This window comes from Schistocerca cancellata, chromosome 3 (genome assembly GCF_023864275.1).
Source record: "Schistocerca cancellata isolate TAMUIC-IGC-003103 chromosome 3, iqSchCanc2.1, whole genome shotgun sequence".
Taxonomy (NCBI): domain Eukaryota; kingdom Metazoa; phylum Arthropoda; class Insecta; order Orthoptera; family Acrididae; genus Schistocerca; species Schistocerca cancellata.
In genome coordinates this window covers 760,926,248-760,951,203 of record NC_064628.1, presented here as the reverse complement: position 1 = coordinate 760,951,203, position 24,956 = coordinate 760,926,248, and the positions used below count along the sequence as shown (strand labels likewise).

General features: G+C 41.6%; 1 protein-coding gene across 2 annotated transcripts in view; it reads left to right on the top strand.

The window, feature by feature from the left end:
- LOC126175787 (transcriptional regulator ATRX homolog) overlaps positions 1–24,956 on the top strand; it is a 483,984-nt gene that overhangs the window by 172,704 nt on the left and 286,324 nt on the right. The window contains exons 14-16 of one of the 2 annotated variants that reach the window (XM_049922764.1): positions 5,218–5,351; positions 16,189–16,218; positions 23,993–24,160. In XM_049922764.1, coding sequence (XP_049778721.1) covers positions 5,218–5,351; positions 16,189–16,218; positions 23,993–24,160 — 332 coding nt within the window. The remainder of the gene's footprint in view (positions 1–5,217; positions 5,352–16,188; positions 16,219–23,992; positions 24,161–24,956) is intronic. The other variant, XM_049922765.1, reaches the window with a different exon arrangement.

The following is a 24,956-nucleotide window of genomic DNA, read 5'->3' as shown; positions in this document are numbered from 1 at the left end:
CCTAGATCCTCAGACTGCCCCGCATATCAGAAGGAGAAGAAGATACAAGAAATCAAAACTTTGGATCGGCTGTCTTATTCTGAGGCCAGGAAGAAGTACGACCGCCTCCATCCCGTGCCATTGACCACTTCATTTGCCTCAGTTGTGTCCACTCCTTCCGCGGTATCCTCACCCCTCTCCTGTCCCCCCTCCGCCTCCTCCGCCCATCAGGGGGCTCTGCCTCCGCCTCCCAAATCCCTCCCTTCCAAATCCTCCTCCCCCGTGGCCCCCACCACCTCTGCCCCAGGGGCCACCCTTCCTCCTCCTTCTCCCCCCACGCCACCTGAGAAGCGATCCTCTTCTCAGGCGTCCATCGGGGAAATGTTCCGGACCCCGGCTTCCGAGGTCCGGCGTTCCAAAACGGACCCCGCGCGTGAGGACCTTCTTCGGGTCCAGCCCACCATCCCTGTGCCTCCTCGGCCTTCCAAGAAGGCCTCCAAGAAGAAGTCTCTATCCCCCTCTCCACCCCGGCGCGTTTTGACTGACGCTCCATCCGTGAGTCGCTGCTCCCGGCCGTCCTCAGTTTCGCCGGGACGCTCTGCTGCCAGGCGCTCAGCTGGCCTTTCGTCGGCAAATGATGCTGCCCCTCCTACACAACCAGGGACAGCGGCCGCAGCTGGCGACGAGTCGATGGAACCGGATCCGCCTCCCGTCGGTTGTAGCGTTGTTCCCTCGCAACCTGGCCCTCCGCGGCCGTCGAGGTGACCAGCTCTTCCCCCGTCTCGTTCCCCCGACTTTTTGACTAGCGATGGCGTTGTTTCATTGGAACATAAGAGGTATTCGATCTCATCGGGAGGAATTACAACTGCTCCTCCGCCTGCACTGTCCGCTCGTCCTTGGACTCCAGGAAACCAAGTTGCGCCCGACTGACCGTATTGCCTTTACCCACTATACCTCGGAGCGGTATGACCTCACCCCTGTGGACGGTATCCCAGCTCATGGTGGGGTCATGTTGCTCATTCGGGACGACGTCTATTACCATCCCATCCCATTGACCACCCCACTCCAAGCAATAGCTGTCCGCATTACTCTTTCTGCTTTTACTTTTTCAGTTTGTACCATCTACACTCCACCGTCGTCTGCTGTTAGTCGGGCTGACATGATGCACCTGATCGTTCAGCTTCCCCCACCGTTTTTATTGTTTGGCGACTTCAATGCCCATCATCCCCTTTGGGGCTCGCCTGCATCCTGTCCAAGAGGCTCACTCTTGGCAGATGTCTTCAACCATCTCAATCTTGTCTGCCTCAATACCGGCGCCCCGACTTTCCTCTCGGACTCTACTCATACCTACTCCCACTTGGACTTCTCGATCTGTTCTACCACTCTTGCCCGTCGGTTCGAGTGGTATGTCCTTTCTGACACCTATTCGAGCGACCACTTCCCCTGTGTCGTTCGTCTCCTGCACCACACCCCATCCCCACGTCCTTCGAGCTGGAACATACTGAAAGCTGACTGGGGACTTTACTCATCCCTGGCGACCTTTCCGGACCACGATTTTCCCAGTTGTGACAGTCAGGTCGAATACCTCACGGCTGTTATCATCCATGGTGCCGAACGTTCCATTCCTCGTACTACTACTTCACGTCGCGTTTCCGTCCCCTGGTGGAACGAGGCTTGTAGGGACGCTATCCGTGCTCGACGACGTGCTTTACGCACCTTTCGCCGCCATCCTACGTTGGCGAATTGTATTGAATACAAACGACTCCGAGCGCAATGCCGTAGAGTCATCAAAGACAGCAAAAAAGCTTGTTGGGCCTCTTTCATCGGCTCCTTTAACAGTTTTACTCCCTCTTCCGTCGTTTGGGGTAGCCTGCGCCGGCTGTCTGGCATTAAGGCCCACTCCTCGGTACCTGGCCTGACCTCAGGTAATGCGGTCCTTGTTGATCCTGTGGCTGTCTCCAACGCCTTTGGCCGCTTTTTCGAGGAGGTTTCAAGCTCCGCCCATTACCATCCTGCCTTCCTTCCCAGGAAAGAGGCAGAAGAAGCTCGGCGACCTTCCTTCCACTCGCTGAATCTGAAAACCTATAATGCCCCCTTTACTATGCGGGAACTCGAACGTGCGCTTGCACTGTCCCGGTCCTCTGCTCCGGGGCCGGATGCCATTCACGTTCAGATGCTGGCACACCTTTCTCCGGCAGGCAAAAGCTTCCTTCTTCGTACCTACAATCGCGTCTGGACCGAAGGTCAAGTCCCCATGCGTTGGCGTGATGCCGTTGTTGTTCCTATACCCAAACCCGGGAAGGATAGACACCTTCCTTCTAGTTAGCGCCCCATTTCTCTTACAAGCTGTGTCTGTAAGGTGATGGAGCGCATGGTTAATGCTCGGTTAGTCTGGATTCTTGAATCTCGACGGCTACTTACTAATGTCCAATGCGGCTTTCGTCGCCGCCGCTCCGCTGTTGACCACCTTGTGACCTTGTCGACATTCATCATGAACAACTTTTTGCGAAGGCGCCAAACGGTAGCCGTGTTCTTCGACTGGGAGAAGGCTTATGACACCTGTTGGAGAGGAGGTATCCTCCGCACTATGCACAGGTGGGGCCTACGCGGTCGCCTGCCCCTTTTTATTGATTCCTTTTTAACGGATTGAAAGTTTAGGGTACGTGTGGGCTCCGTATTGTCCGACGTCTTCCTCCAGGAGAACGGAGTGCCTCAGGGCTCTGTCTTGAGCGTAGCCCCTTTTTGCCATCGCGATCAATCCAATTATGGATTGCATTCCACCTAATGTCTCAGGCTCTCTCTTTGTCGATGACTTCGCGATCTACTGCAGTGCCCAGAGAACATGCCTCCTGGAGCGCTGCCTTCAGCGTTGTCTAGACAGCCTCTACTCATGGAGCGTGGCAAATGGCTTCCGGTTCTCTGAAGAAAAGACTGTTTGTATCAACTTTTGGCGATATAAAGCGTTCCTTCCGCCATCCTTACATCTCGGTCCCATTGTTCTCCCATTCGTGGACACAACTAAGTTTCTAGGGCTCACGTTGGACAGGAAACTTTGTTGGTCTCCACATGTCTCTTATTTGGCGGCCTGTTGTACACGTTCCCTTAATGTCCTCAGAGTTCTTAGCGGTTCATCTTGGGGAGCGGATCGCACTGTTCTGCTTCGCTTGTATCGGTCCATAGTCCGATCGAAGCTGGATTATGGGAGCTTCGTCTACTCGGCCGCTCGGCCGTCCCTCTTACGCCGGCTCAACTCCATCCACCATCGGGGGATACGTCTTGCGACCGGAGCCTTCTACACTAGTCCTGTCGAGAGTCTTTATGCTGAAGCTGCCGAGTTACCGTTGACCTACCGGCGCGACGTACTTCTGTGTCGGTATGCCTGCCGGCTGTCGTCTATGCCCAACCACCCCTCTTACAAGTCCTTCTTCGCCGATTCTCTCGACCGTCAGTACGGGTTGTATGTGTCTGCCCTGCTGCCCCCCGGAGTCCGCTTCCGTCGCCTGCTTCGACAATTGGATTTTGCCCTCCCTACCACCTTCAGAGAGGGTGAGAGCCCGACACCACCTTGGCTCCAGGCTCCGGTTCATATTTATCTCGACCTCAGCTCACTCCCGAAGGAGGGTACTCCGGCTGCAGTGTATTGCTCACGGTTTGTCGAACTTCGTGCTCGACTTGCCGCTCACACCTTTATTTACACCGATGGCTCCAAAACTGACGATGGTGTCGGCTGTGCCTTTGTCGTCGGGGCCGCCACATTTAAATACCGGCTCCTCGACCAATGTTCCAAATACGGCCAAGCTTTTTGCTCTCCATCAGGCCGTTCAGTATGCCCGCCGCCACCGCCATTCATCATATGTACTCTGCTCTGACTCACTCAGTGCTCTTCAGAGCCTTGGACCTCCCTATCCGGTCCATCCCTTGATTCAACGGATACAGCAGTCCCTCCATTCTTTCGCTGATAACGGTGGTTCTGTCAGCTTTCTGTGGGTTCCCGGACATGTAGGAGTGCCTGGGAATGAGGCTGCGGATGCTGCGGCCAAGGCTGCAGTCCTCCTGCCTCAGCCAGCCTCCCATTGTGTCCCGTCATCCGACGTTCGTGGGGATGTATGTAAGAGGCTTGTGTCGTTGTGGTGGGATGCTTGGTCATCCCTCCGAGGAAACAAGCTCCGGGCAGTAAAACCGCTACCAACTGCTTGGACAACATCCTCCCGACCATCTCGGCGCGAGGAGGTCCTTCTGACCAGGTTGCGGATTGGGCATTGCCGGTTTAGCCACCGCTACCTGCTCTCCGGTGACCCAGCCCCGCAGTGCCCTTGTGGTCAGGCATTAACAGTGTGCCATGTTTTATTGTCGTGTCCCCGTTTTAGTCAATTTCGTGTTGTCCTGTCCCTGCCATCTACTTTACCGGATGTTTTAGCTGATGACGCTCGAGCAGCTGCTCGTATTCTGCGTTTTATAACTTTAACCGGTTTGTCCAAAGACATTTAATCTTTTTACTTATTTTGTCTGCATCTTTGTCAGGTCCTTCTGGTGTCCCCTCCATCCCCTTGAGTTTTACCAGATTCCATGTGCTCTAACAACAGTGACTGGGCGCTAATGACCTCAGCAGTTGAGCGCCCTTAAACCCAACAAAAAAAAAAAAAAAAAAAAAAAAAAAGCCCTTGCCACCCATTTTCGTTCCACCTTACCTCGAGGAGTGCAGACTGTTAAAGTCTGGATTGAGTACCATTATGCTAAAAGATAAGTTGTATAGCTGTACTGTAGCAACCTCAATGACACTGCATTGTCGTGATTCGTATTGTTTTGGTATATCATAAAAGATGGAACAACAACAGTATCAATTGGGATAGATTGCTTCTCATCACAAAGAAGAGGCATCAAGCACCAGATAGGCACATTTATAAGTAGACTGTTGGATATTATTTGTTGTGCAGTGTTGCGGCATGTAATAATCTCGTTTGCTGTTGTTAACAGCCTGTGTTTACTTAAACATACAATATAATGAGAAGCAATGATTAGTAGATGGAGGTATTTATAACACTGTGAGCTATTCATGTCCAACTTGGGACATTAGCGAAGCAGCATTAATATATCTGTAATTTCTACTGCATTAGAAGAGTCTAAGGCAGCTGCAATATGTAAGTTATAGATTATTGTGATGTCTTTTCGTCAGAAAAATACTGTAGTGCAATTAGAAATTGAATATACAATTATAGTATCAAATCCTGGATGTTCTAGGAAAGTAAATCAAAGAGCACGTGGCGAAATGACAAATTGTTGAGAGCAAAACTTTCAGAAACTGATACCAGTGATGAAGAAAGGAAGTGGAATGCAAGAAAAAAGAAGAAAGAGGCAGATGACTCATCTGACAGGTAGCTATGCTAAAACCATGGAAGTTGCTCAGCTTCAGTCTTAGATAGCATGAATCATTTTTTATGAAAAATAATTGTTATTGAATATTTTTGTCTTATTGTTACCTATCCATGATCCTTTTTGTCTACTAGCTTCACTACTTTATGACTGTTATACATTAGCGAAGCAGCATTAATATATCTGTAATTTCTACTGCATTAGAAGAGTCTAAGGCAGCTGCAATATGTATTTGTTATGAATGACACATAGGAAAAAATCATATTCAATGAACTACATATATTTCAAATTTCAAGCACACATTGAACAAATTTTTGTTAATGATCAAAGTGTCATGAAGTAGTAATAAATGAAGAAGTATGTTAATGTCTACACTTAATTAAGAAAAGTGAGAACCTCATGGTTTTGGGTTCAATGTAGAAACTGCTGTTACTAAGTAGCAGTTTGCTAAACGGGTTCAGAACAAAATTTCAAAGCAGTTTGTAATGTGTAGTAAGTAATTGAAATTAATTGAATGTTGATTGATTCCTTTTATGTAAGCACAACATCTAATGTTAGTGTAGGTTTTATGCACCTTTTCACCTTACGAGCAGCAGTTATACAAATACTGTAAGATTCAACTTTTTCTTTGTGTCATAAACAATAGATCATCAGAGTGTTAGATTCTCTCTCTTTCCTTCTAGGGAATCTATATACAATGAATACTCCAGTTTCTTTATCTCTAGAATTTTCTGTGCCAAAATAAAAATAAAATTCTCCCAGTAAATAAATTTTCATCTTTTTAATGTTTATTTGCACAAAACATCCTTTTGAAAGATAACTCACAAGTGGAGGCCATGTCATTGGGATTACATATTTACTTCAAACTTTGTACACCTTTAGTAGGCCATTAAAACAACATAATGTGTTAGTAGCAAGGTGTACTACTCAGGAAATTCTGAGAAAATTGATAGAGAAGTTTTAAGCATCTGTTATGTAATGTGTTCTCCTGCTGCCACTTGGTGAGTAGATATTTTTATCTTTCCAGTTACATTATATTGTCAAAAATTGATTATTTTCATTGTTATATTATGCAACTGATGTATTTGTGCAAAGGTGCTGGCCATAAGAAGTCACTGTGCTCAAGTGATTAGGGTATGTGTTTTGTGGGCGAGACATATGTTCGTGTCCCACTAACACTTATTTTTTAATCTATATTTTTTTCATCACTGGTCACATTATTTAAATTAGGTGACATTTGACAGGTAACATAATGAAAAAAAAAAAGCCTCATAGATTTTCTTGAAGTTGTAGTGAATTCCAGATGTTGTTTGATATTTACTATTTTTAATTAAACTTTCAAGGATGAGTGACAGGCTTGGAAAGATCGAGTCAGACTTCGTTAAATAATTATGTGAATGAAGTTACTCACAATCGGTAGTATAGTAATAACAATATGCTAGACCAGAAGCGTAATGTGCAATTACTCATCAGGTGTGCTCTCAGCATCACACATTGCAAGATGGTATTTCTCATACAGATGCGGAAAACATAGATCGAAACGGCATCTACTACACTTTGCCGCATTTACATGGAATGTTCAGAGTTTCTATGGGAAAGTACTCTTCATTCAAATTTGGAAAAAATTTCTATTTCTTATTTTTGTGGCGGGGTTCGTAGCGACAAACACTTCGCTGTAGAAACGGCTTACGAAGTCACCGCCACACTTTTAATAGCGGGCCGACCGGTCCGCTGGAACAGTGAACAGAAGATGAAAACCCAAACACTCTGATTAAATAAAAGTCGGTACTTATCTTTATTAACGAAGATACAGAAACACAGTAGTGAACTCCGTGTCTACAGAAATCTGTCTAGTTCGAGTCGGAGCGGCTAGGTCAGCGTTGGCTGACGACAAACAACTCTGCTGCGATGAACACACAACTGACTAGCAAGTACACAAATCGGTGGCGAGTATACAACTGAGCGGCGAATACAGAACTGTCCTAGCGCTCGCGACTCCAGCGCTTAAGAAGCCAGAAGCCAGCGGTGGCGCGCGCAGACTTGCGGTGATTTCCTGTCTCGCTGGTGCTGCTTATGTGGACGGCGTCCGGACTTTGATGCTGCCAACCTTTTGGCAGCGGGCTCGGTTGGCATTACTGGCTAGGATATAACACTTATGATAGTTTGGATGCAAACTATGAGTAACGCAATATTTTGGCAAATATAGGTGCTGAAAATTAGTGATGTAGCATGGATGGATTTGTGTAGCATCTTCACACAAAGCTATTTCTCGTTCGTTGTCACTCAGAAATGAAAAGTTCCAAAGGTGCTTGATAACGTCTTTTACTTGCCAATAGAAATAAATGTTGAATGATTGGCAAATCGGAGTATGACTTTAACTGTGCAAGTTGGTATACTAAGGAATCACGACTCTGGTTAAAAACAAACTGTAGATCTGTGTGGTAAGTTTCCTAGACTTCAAATGAGTTACAACAATATTTGGAAAGCCTGTCATTAATTTCTCAACAGTTTGTTCAACTTTTGGTCCAAACTTTCCTGTGGCCTCTTGCAAACATGAAAGCACTCGTGGTAATAATTCACCAGACATTATCATCATATTGTGCTGTGTATGAGTGTGTTACCTTGTTCGTATAGTGCCTTTTAACAAACGCAATTTTTGAATTTCTTTCAGTGAGAGTTCTGTTGTATGTTGACTGGTACTGGCAACCTGTGTAGCCTGTATTGATCACCAATTTTTTGTTGAAATTGGGGACAAGTACCTTCCTCTCCAGTTGAAACTTTCTTGAGGCTTCCATTGTTTCTTTCAAAGTCACGGATTCCCTGTTATGTTTTGTCATCTTCTTCTGCTGAATTCTGCGCTCTTGTTTCAATTTTTTATTCCATGAACGGGATGCTTTGAAGATGAAGTCCTCGGATTGAAATTGGCCTGCAGCAGCCAAAGCACACTGCTGCAAAATCCTTGTTGTTACCTGAAACATAAAATCAAATTTGCATATCATTGTCATAATGTTGTTAAAATACAGTTGTTGAAGATAAAAAAAATTAGATGAAAAGTTGACAGAAATGTAACTTACTTGCTAATGATTTTTGAGAGACTCCACAAATTGGTCATTGGTCCACGAATCAATTAGTGCGTATTTATTGAGTGCTGGTCCTCCACTTCTTATGTTTTCTTCCAGTCTCCTGAAATGGTCCTTTCCTTTTAAACTTTGAGGCCCTTTTTTGGGGGGAGTTTGTAGACTCCATGTGGAATGTTCTTTTGCCAGCGTTACTACTTTTATTTTTATCTCCAAAGGAGTGTATTCGGCTTTTGCCTCCTTTTTGGCTAGTTCAAAATCCTCATTGTTGGAAATAATGTCAGACTGAATGAGTTCATTGGTGATTGCTCTGTATCAAGAAGATCCAATTCTTGAAGAAGAGTTTCACAGTACATGAATGCATCTTTTAATAGACGTTTTGTAACTGTGTTATGCACTGACTCGACATTACATTCATTATCTGCAGTAGTTGAAGAACAAGGAATCACCTTCATTTTTGTAGTACAAGTGTAAATTCTGTGATATTCAAAAAATTTGCACCTACACTACTCACACTTGCTACATTAGCAATGTCTCACCTTTACGCAGGTTAACTGCCAAATGGGGCCTGCCTCCGTGTCTGCAGCTGGAAGCATCGATGTGCAAAGTAGTTTAGGGTATCTTACCAGATTGCATACATAAGGAACTTGCACATCATGACATTTTCATGAAAAATCTTTGCATTTGTTTACTTGTCGATAGTTATAATTAGTTTTGTTGTAATAATTAAATTTAATTAAAAATAGTGACTCTCAGATAACTTGAAGTTCACTAAAACTTCATGCAAATACAGTTTTTTTTGTATTATATTACTTCACAGGTGTCATCTAAATTAAATTAAAAGACCAGTGATGAAAAAATAGATTAATAATTAAGTTTGAGTGGGAGTTGAATCGTTGCCTGATACACGTTTGTCTAATGAAGCTCCAGATACATAAGCCACATAATAAATGCGTAAAACTTCTCTTGTGACTTTTTTGGAATTGCCAGAGTAGTGCACCTTACTACTTGCACATTCTGTAGTTTCAGTGGCCTACTAAAGGTGTGAAAAGTTTGAAGTAAATCTGTGATCCCATCATAGCCTTTTCTTGTCAGTGTAGTGTCAAGATCAACTTCCAGCAGTCTGCACCAGACTTTAGAGAGCTTCAGCCATGTGAACAAGGTTTAAAAGTCCTGAGCCTTTCAGGGTGTGTGGGGGAGTGAACTTGTTTACCGCCAATTTTTTGGTTGGTGAATTTTGACCAATGATTTTCTTGGAAGTGATTTCCCTCCATGCATTGAGATTCTGGAAACAGTGCAATACACTCAGCAGTGTCTGCACTAGCCGCTTCATTGAACTCTATACATTATTAGCCTCAGATTATTGCCTTGCATGGGCACTGTGGATAATGGCATTAATCTTGTATTTGGGTGGAGTCTAATCTCCATTTAGTTATCCTCATTAAGGTTTTTCATTATTTCCTTCTCAGTTATTGTTGTATCCAAGGACGTATCTAAACAACACATTTTTGGCAAAATATTAAACCCTAAAAACTGGTTTTTGAACATTTCTTTTATTGTGGAGTGGGTAGAAATTGAAAAGCAAATAGGAGTCAGTGTTCCAAAAATTGTGTATTTTTTCATATATAAAAACAAAAGATGATGTAACTTACCAAACGAAAGTGTTGGTATGTTGATAGACACACTAACAAACACAAACACACACACAAATTTCAAGCTTTCGCAACCCACGGTTACTTCTTCAGGAAAGAGGGAAGGAGAGGGAAAGACGAAAGGATGTGGGTTTTAAGGGAGAGGGTAAGGAGTCCTTCCAATCCCGGGAGCGGAAAGACTTACCTTAGGGGGGAAAAAGGGACAGGTATACACTCGCATACACACACATATCCATCTGCACATATACAAACACAAGCAGACATATGTAAAGGCAAAGAATTTGGGCAGAGATGTCAGTCGAGGCGGAAGTACAGAGGCAAAGATGTTGTTGAATGACAGGTGAGGTATGAGCGGCGGCAACTTGAAATTAGTGGAGGTTGAGACCTGGTGGGTAACGGGAAAAGAGGGTATATTGAATGGCAAGTTCCCATCTCCGGAGTTCTGATAGGTTGGTGTTAGTAGGAAGTATCCAGATAACCCGGACGGTGTAACACTGTGCCAAGATGTGCTGGCCGTGCACCAAGGCATGTTTAGCCACAGGGTGTTCCTCATTACCAACAAACACTGTCTGCCTGTGTCCGTTCATGCGAATGGACAGTTTGTTGATGGTCATTCCCACATAGAAAGCTTCACAGTGTAGGCATGTCAGTTGGTAAATCACGTGGGTGCTATCACACGTGGCTCTGCCTTTGATCGTGTACACCTTCCGGGTTACAGGACTGGAGCAGGTGGTGGTAGGAGGGTGCATGGGACAGGTTTGACACCAGGGGCGGTTACAAGGGTAGGAGCCAGAGGATAGGGAAGGTGGTGTGGGGATTTCATAGGGATGAACCAAGAGGTTACGAAGGTTAGGTGGACGGCGGAAAGACACTCTTGGTGGAGTGGGGAGGATTTCATGAAGGATGGATCTCATTTCAGGGCAGGATTTGAGGAGATCGTATCCCTGTTGGAGAGCCACATTCAGAGTCTGATCCAGTCCCGGGAAGTATCCTGTCACAAGTGGGGCACTTTTGGGGTTCTTCTGTGGGAGGTTCTGGGTTTGAGGGAATGAGGAAGTGGCTCTGGTTATTTGCTTCTGTACCAGGTCGGGAGGATAGTTGCGGGATGCGAAAGCTGTTTTCAGGTTGTTGGTGTAATGGTTCAGGGATTCAGGACTGGAGCAGATTCGTTTGCCACGAAGACCTAGGCTGTAGAGAAGGGCCGTTTGATATGGAATGGGTGGCAGCTGTCATAATGGAGGTACTGTTGCTTGTTGGTGGGTTTGATGTGGACGGATGTGTGAAGCTGGCCATTGGATAGATGGAGGACAAAGTCAAGGAAAGTGGCATGGGATTTGGAGTAGGACCAGGTGAATCTGATCGAACCAAAGGAGTTGAGGTTGGAGAGGAAATTCTGGAGTTCTTCTTCACTGTGAGTCCAGATCATGAAGATGTCATCAATAAATCTGTACCAAACTTTGGATTGGCAGGCATGGGTAACCAAGAAGGCTTCCTCTAAGCGACCCATAAATAGGTTGGCGTACGAGGGGGGCAATCCTGGTACCCATGGCTGTTCCCCTTAATTGTTAGTATGTCTGGCCTTTGAAAGTGAAGAAGTTGTGAGTGAGTATGAAGCTGGCTAAGGTAATGAGGAAAGAGGTTTTAGGTAGGGTGGCAGGTGATTAGTGTGAAAGGAAGTGCTCCATCGCAGCGAGGATGTGCGGGATATTTGTGTATAAGGAAGTGGCATCAATGATTACAAGGATGGTTTCCGGGGATAACAGATTGGGTAAGGATTCCAGGCATTCGAGAAAGTGGTTGGTGTCTTTGATGAAGGATGGGAGACTGCATGTGAGGGGTTGAAGTTGTTGATCTATGTAGGCAGAGATACGTTCTGTCGGGGCTTGGTAACCAGCTACAATGGGGCGGCCGGGATGATTGGGTTTGTGAATTTTAGGTAGTAGGTGGAAGGTAGGGGCGCGGGGTATTGATGGGGTCAGGAGGTTGATGGAGTCAGGTGAAAGGTTTTGTAGAGGGCCTAAGGTTCTAAGGATTCCTCGAAGCTCTGCGTGGACATCAGGCATACAGACACAAGCAGACATGTGTAAAGGCAAAATCCTTTTTTATTATTTTTTCGTAGTTTCACACAATTACTTCCTGTTTTCTCGATTGATCTGTGTTCTGTTTTTCAAGGTCCCCCCCCTTTCTTTCCCTGTTCCATGCAGCCAGCAACTTATTACTTATTACAAAAGCAGCACATCTGCTGAGTAAAACATCATAATAATCTGATTAAGCAATAAACAAAATATTAATAACCGAACAAGGTTTGAACCTATTGCTTAGGAGCCACTCACTTTAACCATTACGCTAACGCAGCTCGTCATACAGTTTCACACATACCTTTTGAGGTAGACACCTTTATTTGTGATGTTGACTAAGTTAATATTTGGTATGTACATTCCTATCTTTACATGGACTACTCAGTTTGTATATTTTTCTTTTGTGCGGATGAATGTGTGTGTGTGTGTGTGTGTGTGTGTGTGTGTCTCTCTCTCTCTCTCTCTCTCTCTCTCTCTCTCTCTATATATATATATATATATATATATATATATATATATATATTTTTCCCACGTGGAATGTTTCCCTCTATTATATTCATATATATATATATGTGTGGATGGATATGTGTGTGTGTGCGAGTGTGTACCCGTCCTTTTTTCCCCCTAAGGTAAGTCTTTCCGCTCCCGGGATGTGTGTGGATGGATATGTGTGTGTGTGTGTGTGCGAGTGTGTACCCGTCCTTTTTTCCCCCTAAGGTAAGTCTTTCCGCTCCCGGGACTGGAATGACTCCTTACCCTCTCCCTTAAAACCCACATCCTTTCGTCTTTCCCTCTCCTTCCCTCTTTCCTGATGAGGCAACAGTTTGTTGCGAAAGCTTGAATTTTGTGTGTATGTTTGTGTTCGTTTGTGTGTCTGTCGACCTGCCAGCACTTTCATTTGGTAAGTCACATCATCTTTGTTTTTAGATATATTTTTCCTTCGTGGAATGTTTCCTTCTATTATAACTATATATATAATAGAGGGAAACATTCCACGTGGGAAAAATATATGTCTGCTTGTGTCTGTGTATGTGTGGATGGATATGTGTGTGTGTGCGAGTGTATACCTGTCCTTTTTTCCCCCTGAGGTAAGTCTTTCCGCTCCCAGGATTGGAATGACTCCTTACCCTCTCCTTTAAAACCCATATCCTTTTGTCTTTCCTTCTCCTTCCCTCTTTCCTGACGAGGCAACCGTTGGTTGCGAAAGCTAGAATTTTGTGTGTATGTTTGTGTTTGTTTGTGTGTCTATCGACCTGCCAGCTCTTATATGGGAGCGGAAAGACTTACCTTAGGGGGAAAAAAGGACGGGTACACACTCGCACACACACACATATCCATCCACACACATATATATATATATATATATATATATATATATATATATATATATATATATATATATATATATATATATATATATATATATATATATATATATATATATATATATATATATATATATATTTAAAAAGAAAGATGACGAGACTTACCCAACAAAAGCGCTGGCAGGTCGATACACACACAAATAAACACAAACATACACACAAAACTCTAGCTTTCGCAACCAACGGTTGCCTCGTCAGGAAAGAGGGAAGGAGAAGGAAAGACAAAAGGATTGGGTTTTAAGGGCGAGGGTAAGGAGTCATTCCAATCCCGGGAGCGGAAAGACTTACCTTAGGGGGAAAAAAGGACAGGTTTACACTCGCGCACACACACACATATCCATCCACACATACACAGACACAAGCAGACATTTGTAAAGGCCTTTACAAATGTCTGCTTGTGTCTGTGTATGTGTGGATGGATATGTGTGTGTGTGCGCGAGTGTAAACCTGTCCTTTTTTCCCCCTAAGGTAAGTCTTTCCGCTCCCGGGATTGGAATGACTCCTTACCCTCGCCCTTAAAACCCAATCCTTTTGTCTTTCCTTCTCCTTCCCTCTTTCCTGACGAGGCAACCGTTGGTTGCGAAAGCTAGAGTTTTGTGTGTATGTTTGTGTTTATTTGTGTGTGTATCGACCTGCCAGCGCTTTTGTTGGGTAAGTCTCGTCATCTTTCTTTTTAAATATATTTTTCCCACGTGGAATGTTTCCCTCTATTATATATATATATATATATATATATATATATATATATATCATCCGTCTCAGTCTATCTCTACCTCTCCGTCTCCGTCTACCTCTCCGTCTCCCTCTCGCTCTAAATTTCCACCTTTTATTAATTGCCACTGACATTAAATCTTCACAAACAAAGAATTTTATGATGGCACAAGATTACAAATTATTGATGTAAATGACCACACACAACACTACTGCTTTAAAAGGTCATATGAACAAACAAAATCAGTAGTTGAAGTTGACACTAACTTAAATGAATGTGGGATATAAACCAACGTAAAAAATTAAATTTCTTTTGATATCTAAGTCATCACAGTACCCGCCTGTCAACTTTCCTCCTGGCTTTTATGAAATCTATACCAATACACCACAAGCAACCTGGTGGTGTGTGGCGGAGAGTACTTCTGTTACCAGAAACTGATCCCCCCTTCCCTGATCCCTTGCGAATGGCGCAAGGGAAGATTGATTGTTGGTAAACCTGTGTAATAGTTGTAATTTCTCAAATTTTCTCGTTGTGGTCATTTCACGAGGTGTATGTAGGAGGAAGAAATATGTTGTCCAACTGTTCCCAGAAAATACTCTCTCGAAATTTCCATAATAAACTTCTTTGTGATGCAGAGTGCCCCTCTTGTAGCATCTGCCATTTGAGTTTGTTGAACTTCTCTTAACTCTTTGCACCGACTAAATGTTCCCACGATGAAACCCATTGTTCTTATGGTAAATTTAGCATGATTATTATACAGCTCCAAGCTAGAGCTCAAGTTGGTACCTATTCTCCAGGTATTGTTCCACCACAGCTAATTTCTTCAGCTCTGTTTTCTGTGGCTTGTATGTATTGCTGAATAACAATGTTTTGAACCACTCTGAAGATCTGGAGAATTATACAGTCCTATTAAAGACAGTGCATTTAGTGTGCCAGGTATGTGTGATATTCCTTGGGAGCACAGTAGTAGCACAAACTGTTTTTATACTGTCACTGAGAACATGCACTAAAAAGTGAGCTGTGCAGCACAATTAGCTGAAGGCATGATATACGCTGGAGAATGGGCACAAACTACAAGTAAGAGAGACAAGAATATAAACCACCTGTGTTAGGATTTGATTATAGAAGAGGCTGCACAGATTTGATAGCCATTCAGTAATTTTAAGAAGTCGTTGGAGCTATGTATTTGGTGTAACACGGGGAACAGCTGTGAAAATCATGTTAAAAGTGGTAATAGTACTTGACTTACTACACTGTGTTCATGGTTAAACATTTTTAATGGCCAGCAATGCTGTATTGTAACAAGAACCCACTTACTAAAACTGTCAATTTATAAAGAGACAGTTGGCTGGCCAGCACTAAAGTATTTCTAGGTTTCAGAAATGCTTGTTCCTTACTCTGGAAGGAAAGCGAGAGAGCTTTTGGAAGATTGAGAAAGAGTTGCTGCAGGTCACTCAGACCCTGATTGAGTAGGGCCCACCTTTTTTGAAAATGGGGTAGTTAAAGAAGGGAATGAAATAGGACTTTGTGGCTTTTGCTGTGCTACAACTACCATTCTCATGCATCATATATGGTAGACTGGTTCCTTCAAATGCTGTTAAATCATGTGATCTTTTTAGTTATTCTATGCATGTGTGAAATGCAATGAAATGTGTGTGTTTTTTCCCTTTTTTAAAAAGTTGTGAAAGTAGCTTGAAACGCTATTTAATGTGAAACTTGGATATGTATGATAAAAAGTTAGTGCTATGTCCTTTATGTATTCATGTGGTGGTCTTCTTAGACTGAACTATTATGACAAAGTAGGAAAAAAGTCACTCCTATTGTGGTGGAAAACTTGTTAAACATTGTGTTAGCAAATTTTTATTAGTTATTCTTAAATGTAACTGTGTTTTATGTGGTTTATTTGTATGAAAACCACTTTGCTTTGCGTTGTAGCCCATCTGGCGCAACTCCGTTGATCCAAAGGTAAGACATCATGTTTCTTTCAGAGTCATGCATGGATGTAGTAAATGCTGTGAGGGCTGGCTTCCTTTCTTCTGCTTAGTAAATATTCATATTTGTGTATTTTTTGATTTTATTTTAATCGCTTGGGATACATAAATGTTAAGATTAATAATAGGGGATCTGTGATCTCAAATACTTTTCCTTTCCTCTTCCCATGTAGTTTGCTGGTTTTTTTTTCATCTGAGAATAACAAACAGAAGATTTTTCTAAACTTGAAATATAGGGTTCGCTGCTAAGTTCCAGAACAATGGTGACAGATTTTGCACATTAAAATGACTGGTAAGTGGGAAAATTTTCTATAGGAAAAAGCAATACTGATCAGGTCTTTGTTGTGATACGAGAAAGAATAACTGTGAGATGATAAGAAATTTATTTTGGCAATCATTGCACAATTATGGAAGCTGAAAATAAATAATAGAACGGATCTGAAGAGAGATCCAGAGTGATCCAGACTGTGGGAACAGTAGTCAGCATAAATGTAGCTGTTTTAATTAAAACTTTATTAGTCTTCTTGGTGAATATAGAACTTAATTACACTAGAGACTATGGTATGGGCATGTGTAGCAGATGGTCAGCTGATTCAAAGCCGTATTGACCGTTAATCAACCTTGACTGTTTCAAAAATATGAAAATGTTGTACAGAGATCACTTACCAGTTACAAAATTTCTTGACACATTTTGAGGTATAAACCTCACTGTCGGGCTAGAATGGCAATACAGAAACATTTAACATACACCCAATGGTATTAAAGTTGTTTTGTAGAGTCTTGGTGTGTGCTGTGGTTTTATTTTGGAGAAAGTGGAGGATAATCGAACAGGAGCTGTTCACATCCACATTAGGTGATGTCAAATAGTGTGTATTAAAAACTAGACAGCAAAACAGAAAATGGAAAATTGAGTTTGAAAAGATAAACCAAATTCATTTGTCACAATGAAATCAGTTGATTAATTTAAGATAAGGATTTTGTTAAATGATAATCACTGAGAAAAGGACTGGCAAATAATATGGTATTTGTGGTCCATCATGATGCAAATATGTTCTTTATACTCAAATTAGTCATGTCAATAATTTTGTCTTTGTCAGTGGGCTTTTATTTTAGAAAGACATATTTTGTTATATACATATAGGAAATGAGTTAATGTAAAATCTCAATGTAACTAGTTGAATACTGATGTGGTTCAATACTTTATGTTTTTTGCATTAAGGCAAATTCAGAGATCCAATATTGTTGTCCTGTAGACAAGGACCTATCAGGAGAAGAGCTAGTAAATGCTATAACTGTTGAGTGGTGTTAATGCAGTAAGAAAGAAAAGTCAGTGAAATGAAGAGAAGTAAAGAAAACCGATGAAAATAGGGAACAAGCAAATAAAAATATACACATGACTAGCAAAATGTAGATACAACCATAGATTATGTTGTGCCAGTATCCAGATTGTTTGTAAGGAGCATAAAAAGAGGAAAAAGGCAATAAAAGCATGAAAGGAGATTTTGTGCAGTTGGCATGCCCAAATTTCAGAAAGATGAGGAATACTACCAAGAGTGAGTATGTTAGGTAGAAAAGAAATGCAGAGTGTATTATTAAGTCATATTCAGTACGCCTGCAACATTCTCTGTGTTCCGAAAGTGATGCGCGCTGGTGAGGCTACTCTTTACTGCTTCATTGCAAATTGTGTTCAGAAGAAATGCAGAGTATATTACTAAGTCATGTTCAGTGTGTGTGCAACATTCTCTCTGTTCTGAAAGAGATGCATGCTGGTGAAGGCTACTCTTTAATGCTTCATTGCAAATTGTGTTCCATACCACAAACAAGCATATTTAAATATGCTTAATGATCCTTTGTCTTTTCAGCACTATAGCTTACCCCAATGCTGCCAATATACCCAGGTCCGGTTTAAGGCACAAGCGACACAAGCCGTTACTTGGTGCGCCAATCTGAGAAGGGTCCAGAGGTGCCACGCCTGTAAGATTTCTATAGAGAATTTATCTGAATTAGTAGTGGTCATTTGGAGTGCCAGTTCGAGAGGAACACCCCAGTGCAAGATTTGTTTACAGAGGGGGAGGGTGGTGCCAAATATGTTGTTTGTGTGGAAAAATGTTCTTGAACCGGCCTTGCATGTACCTTCCATTATCTCCTGTTCTTTGTTTTCGTCAACTTCCTTTTCCCCACAGCCTTTTAATCTTTTAATATACTTGTTTTTTACTCACCTATGCATAGATCCACAATTGACGCATTGTCACTCCTTCCTACTACCTTAGCAAACATCTTGCAGTCATCTCCTGTACTTTTCCTCTTCTTATTGTGTATAAGGAATTTTGTGATTATGTTTGCCTCTACATAATACATCTTCATTTTAACTTTAATTTATTCTTAATAATTTTAATATTGATATTTTTCCAGCCTGCAGTAATTTATTTCTCGTAGCTGCTAATAACTGTATTACATGTGCTCTAATGAGAAATTCATTCAGGATGATGCTTATTTGCAATAATCTCTCCAGTTGATTTTCTGTAATGAATGTGTATCTTTCCTCTATTTATGTAACTTTAATGATATCTTAGAATATATTTTGTATTTGTACAGTCTTATTGACACATAAAAGCAAGGTGAAAATTTCTACCTGGCATTGAAGTATTTTCAAAAATGCATGGTTCTGAAACTCTCTCCCCTGTAGCTTCATGTACTATGTCCAGTGCTTTCCCAATGATTTGATTAATTCCCTAAAATGTTGTTCTGGAAGAAAAGTATAATATCCACCTACTATTAACACACAGCAGGCTGACACTCAGGTGGCTGATGTGAGTGATCGTAAAGGGTTCTGCAATTTATGCCACTCCCATCAGTCAACTCACAATGAATTAGCTAGGACTGTATGAATAGTATGGTCACCCTAACTTTTTCACAGGACTTCATTACAGTCATGTTTCTTTGGATGTAAGCTTAATTGAAAGTCAGAGAGTGGCAATAAGCTGAACAAGGTGGATGTTACAACAGTCTGCACAATGGTCTTTTCATGACCAAAGCACCACTATCAACTGATGAATTGCATTGAATGACATGGACTGCATTTGTTAGCTATTGTTTTGCTCTTTGCAAGGTAATCAATGTGGAAAATCCCTTTCGTATCCCAGAAAACATTAACCATAATCCTTTTGATAGAGTTAATTGACTTAGCGATGTTAGGATTCTAAGAATTCAACTGATTTCATGATTAGCATCTTTTTTACTGTGGGTGGACATGGGCATATGTTCTGTTGTAGAAATGAGATAGTGATTTGCCAAGATATTTGCTTGTGGTAAGCATTCGATAAATTTAACCCAAATCTTGCTTCCCCATGTAACGAGCACCATACTCTTTCGTGATGTGTATGTGGCGTCAAGTATTTTATTCATCCCTAGTCACCACATAGTCCAGTATGATATTGTGCACTTTTGTAGTATTTTCATTTGTGAGAGCAGTGTTGAGTTTTCAGACATGTTGACCTTCTTGCATCATCTTCATCCACATCATGTTCACATTCAACTATCCATTTCCCATTTATTGATAATGAAATAAACCTTCCCCGTCTTACTTATGGTATTTATAATTTGTGCCAACTTTGGTTGAATTTTCATTTCAGAATGCCATGGTAACAGGTTATTCCATTTTATCCGTTTGAATGAAAACACACAAGTACTTTTTAAGAGCTGGGTATACAAAGCTCTTCTGCAGTGAAAATTGACACTTGACTTAACGTATTGTGTTTGTCAAAAAAAAAAAAAAAAAAAAGGTTGATTGGTGTCAGTGCCATGCTAAGAAATTTTCCTCATGCATATTGACCTGATGACAACATACTGTTGTGGGCACTAAAATACTCAAAAATTTAAAGTCAACCTTACTGATTAGAGAATAGAGAGATTAATTTCTGTTCATATATTGCTGATATTTAAAAAATCTTAGAAAATCTGATGTATAAAAAAGGCATAAAAGTAGAAAATAACAGATTTTGAACTTTTTATTTACTTTTCTCTCTCTTTCCCTATTAAGAAGTCTTTTTGTTAAGACACAAATGCCTACAAAAGTTGTGACACCTAGATAGATTTGTGCAACTGAATCCAAACTCAAATTATGTGTAGAACAATGTACAATAATAAGTGATTAAAAGTACAGAGAGATAGTGAATATTTAGTGCGAGCAATCCTCTTTCATATCAATATTACACTTAGCTCAATCAGTGAAAAAGCATAAAACATATTGGTAATGTGAAAGGAAGTACCATTGTGCATCATTGGTGTGAAGACTGTGAATCAGCATGTTACAGATTGAACAGAGCAAAGTGGTAGGTCTCATCCCATTGGTTTGCCAAGCTTTGACATTGCAGCTTGCACAAGGCATGCTGCTGCAAGAGTGGCACCTTTGGGGAACCAGTGGATAGGAGAGGGCCTTAGTAGTGGCAAGTGGGTAGAAAAAAACACAATGTGATCATAATGTGGGATGATAGCAATTTATTTTCATTACCTTAACTGACTGCATGTTTCGTCCACAGTGTTAGTTCAATGATACAACACTGTATAGGGTGGGGCCTCTCTCTATCAGTGGTTCAATGCTGTCCCCAACTGCTTGCACTGGGATCATGCATCCCACTGCACCAGATTCTATAAACCATGTCCATTGCAATCATTGATGAATATGTGAATGTCATTGCTGGTGTGCTTAGTAGCAAACTGTGGTATTTTCAGATGAGTCCTTTTTCAGCCTGTCATACAGTGATAGTCCAAGGGGAACAATTTTTAGGTGTCTTTCCTTAATGGAATAATATTAACTTTTAACTTATTTTCATTCCCTCTTATCTTTGTACAACTCCTGCATTCAGCTCTGGACATATTTCAAGTCTCTGTCTTCACGTGAGCATCCATCCCTCCTACCCAATATGTTACCAGTACTTGAAATTAATATCTCTCAGTATATGTAACAAATATATTTTTTTGGTATAAGAATCACCTGCACTAATGACTTCAGCTCAGTCCTCATTTACTGAGTTGAAACAAGGATATGTTCCTTACAGTGGCCACATATATGTAACATGTTGCGGAATTGACAATCTGGCAGCATGCACTGTTGAGCAGCACAGTGTCCAAATCCCAAATGTGATATTTTGGGGCTTTATGTGATATAACAGCAATTCAAAGCATTCTGAGCATTAAATACTGGATCAGGAAAGTTTTAGAGCCCCTAAGCACTTCCTCTTTTTCATGCAACTCAGCATGCCTTATTTTGGCAAGTCAATGCTCATCCCCTTGTCCTCCAGGGGCATATCTAGGCCATATTTGATACTATAACTTTCAAAGGCTCTGATTTCAGTACATGATGGAGCTTTGCATTATACTAACTATTCATAGTTAAGAAATTGTGTAATCCTAATCTGTGCTGAAAAGTACATTTCAGTTGAATGTACCTTTGGTGTTGCAAATTTCACCAACCTTAGTATTTAATTCTCACTTTGTTCTTATTGTTTTGAAAGACAACTCTGCCTGTTATACTTCTTCCATGAATCTCTTTCTCTGATAAAATTATCCAAGTCAACACAAGATGCTGACAGAAAGAGGTAAAGCAGAAAAGTCAAATGAGAGGAATAGCAACACATTCTGTAGATAACTAACTGTAAATTTCATAAATGCAGTTACCCGGTTTGACAGCTCTTAGTAGATACACATTTTCCACATGTGCCATATAAAAACTTTGCATAAGAACTTTCTTGGAATGTGTTAACTATTCTGTGTCAAAAGCAAGGCAGTAGAATGTACTAAGCTCAGGCCAGTTTCTATTAACATATGCATGGCATATTTTTGGCAATGTCTCAAGCCCAGTTGCTTGAAGCTGTTGTGATCACATAAATTATCTACCGAGGTACCTTTTTGTATAAACAGTAGTTGTTATGAATCCATTTTCATATGAGCTACATTTGAACTTAAATCTAGAATTAATTTTAAAATCTCTTAAAATGACTTTTTCAGATAATTTATGAAACTCAGGAACTACACTGTCTGACAAAAAAAGTTAAGCACCGTGAAGGGTAAGAGGAGATTAAACTTCATGTTGAGTGAGTGTGTGGTGGTATTTCAGCAATTAACTTTTTTTCTTTTCAAATTTACAAAGAACTTGACAGTATGATCCCACTTATTAGTGTAATATTGTACCCCCTTGTGACCTGAATCATCCTGATTCGATTGGGAAAGGTGCCATAAAGCTATTGTATACTCTTCTGAAGCAGTTCACCCACAACTGTTGTTACTGGTCATTGATATTGTGGCACTAGCACCTAGTTGACATCGAGCTGGTCTCATACAAGTTCTAGCAGGGACAGATTTGGCTGTCTTGCTGGCCATGGAAGTACCTCAACATCATGCAGACAGTTCATAGACAAACACCATGTGTTATTGAGCATTGCCCTGTTGAAAAATGGTTCCACGATACTGATGCATTAGAGATACCACATGGGGAAATAGTATGTCAATGATATACCATTGTGCCACCAGATTTTCCTCAATAACCACCCTATCTGACCTGAAGTCACACCTGATGCCTCCCCACACCATGACACCAGCAAGTAACACCACTGTGCCTCTCCATAACATCAAAAGAATGGGACATGTCACCAGATCACCAGTGTACCTGCCGACCATGGTCATTTGGAATAATGCAGAACTGTGATCAGCTGCTGAACGCTCTGATGCCATTCATCAACAATTTGGCTTTCCAGTTACAGCACCACTCCAAATACAGCAGTTTGTGTTGTGTTGTGTTAACAGCAGCCTATGCAAGGGATGGTAATTCTGTACACCAGCTGTTGTTAGTCTCTGACCAATGGTCAAGACAGCACCGAATGTTGCAGGGAGTCCATTGCTTGTTCCCAGATGACAGCTGCAGATGTGAAAGGGTTATGATGTGCTTGGTGCACAATACAGTGATCCTTCCCTGTGGTGGTCAGACATGGTCAGCTGTAACCTTGACAGTGTGTTCACCTGTCCTCAAGTTCCTATACAGTCAAACATTGGGCCGCTGTCCAATCAGAATGCCCCACAAATCTGGACATTGCACGATTGAAACAGCCAGTCAAATGGAGACCCACAAGGAGGCCTCTTCCAAACTTGGGTGCTGATAAAGCTACCTCACATGAGCATGCAGCACCTCTGTGTCCTTCAGAGTGATCATTCACGTCTAACACTGTTCATACCTCTTATATAATGAACTAGTCCTGAGAACAACACTGAACACTGAACATGAACATCACGAATGTATTTTGGTAGCTGCCCTACCTGTCACACACATCTGCAACTGTAGTGATTTACATACCTGCCAATGGTATATATGTGCACAAAGTTACATTGACAGCTGACCGTGACATTAGTTGCTTCACTTTTTTTGTCAGGCTGGATGCCACACACAGGAATAAAATGAAACAAAAACTGTGTTAATGAGAACTTTCATCCAGATTATCTGAAATATTTGTATTAAAATATTGGAAGTTGTGCAATGAGAACAGTGTTCTCTCTCTCTCTCTCTCTCTCTCTCTCGTGTGTGTGTGTGTGTGTGTGATTTTCTTCAAGTTTTCACACTTTTTTGTGGTTAGAAATATTTGATAATTGTATGATATTGATATTTTTTATATGAAACATACAACAGAATTTTCAATGAAAAACATGAAGCTGCATTTTAGTTTAATTAGAACATTTATTTGTTTTACGTCCTATTACAGGAAGAAGAAACGAAAGCGTATTGTGGACTCAGATTCTTGTTCAGATATCAAATCGGGCAGTGAGAGCAGTGATTTAGAAGCTCTGTTTGGTACTAAAAGGAAACGCAAACACAAGCCAGAATCCAGTGACATAGACAGTAGTAGCAGCTCCCCTTCAAGCATTGAACTGTGAGTTCCTTTCCTGTTTCGCTCCTTTAGTTAATAGTGTCATTGCTGATTATGTTGATGCTGATACTATACTGTACTTCTACTTCTACTAATACTATTACTACAGGGTGTTTACAAATGAGTATCGGGATTTTAATACTTTATAATATTTATAATATTAAACTTACAGTTATAAATGATATGTCCAATGGAAGAACAACTCACAGTTTTACCAAGAACCTTATAAATGTTCAATGTGAGCACCATTTGTCACACGGCAAACATCAAGTCTATAGCTGAGTTCATCCCAAACGTTGATAAGTGTGTCTTCAGTGATTGTAGCAAAAGCCGCTTCAATCTGGTTTCTTAATTCAGGAGGTAGTGGAGACACATACACATTATCCTTGATGAAGCCCCAAAGGAAAAAATCGCATAGCATTAGGATGGGTGAACATGGAGGCCATGCAAAGCAAGCCATGTCTTTGGACCCCTTGCGGCCTATCCAGCTCTTGGGTACAGTGAAGTTCAACCAATCGCGTACTTCGCTATGCCAATGAGGTGGCGCACCATCGTGCTGAAAAATGAAGTTCTCTGGCTCATCTTCTAATTGAGGGAAGATCCATTGCTCTAGTGTATCAAGGTAAGTAGTTCCAGTTACAGTAGGTTCACCAGAAAAGAAAGGCCCATAAACTTTCCGCCTGGATACGGCACAAAAAACAGTCACTTTAGGGGAATCTCTTGCATTTGTTCCACCTCGTGAGGATTTTGTGAGCCCCAGATGCGCACATTGTGAGCGGTAACATGTCCACTACAGTGA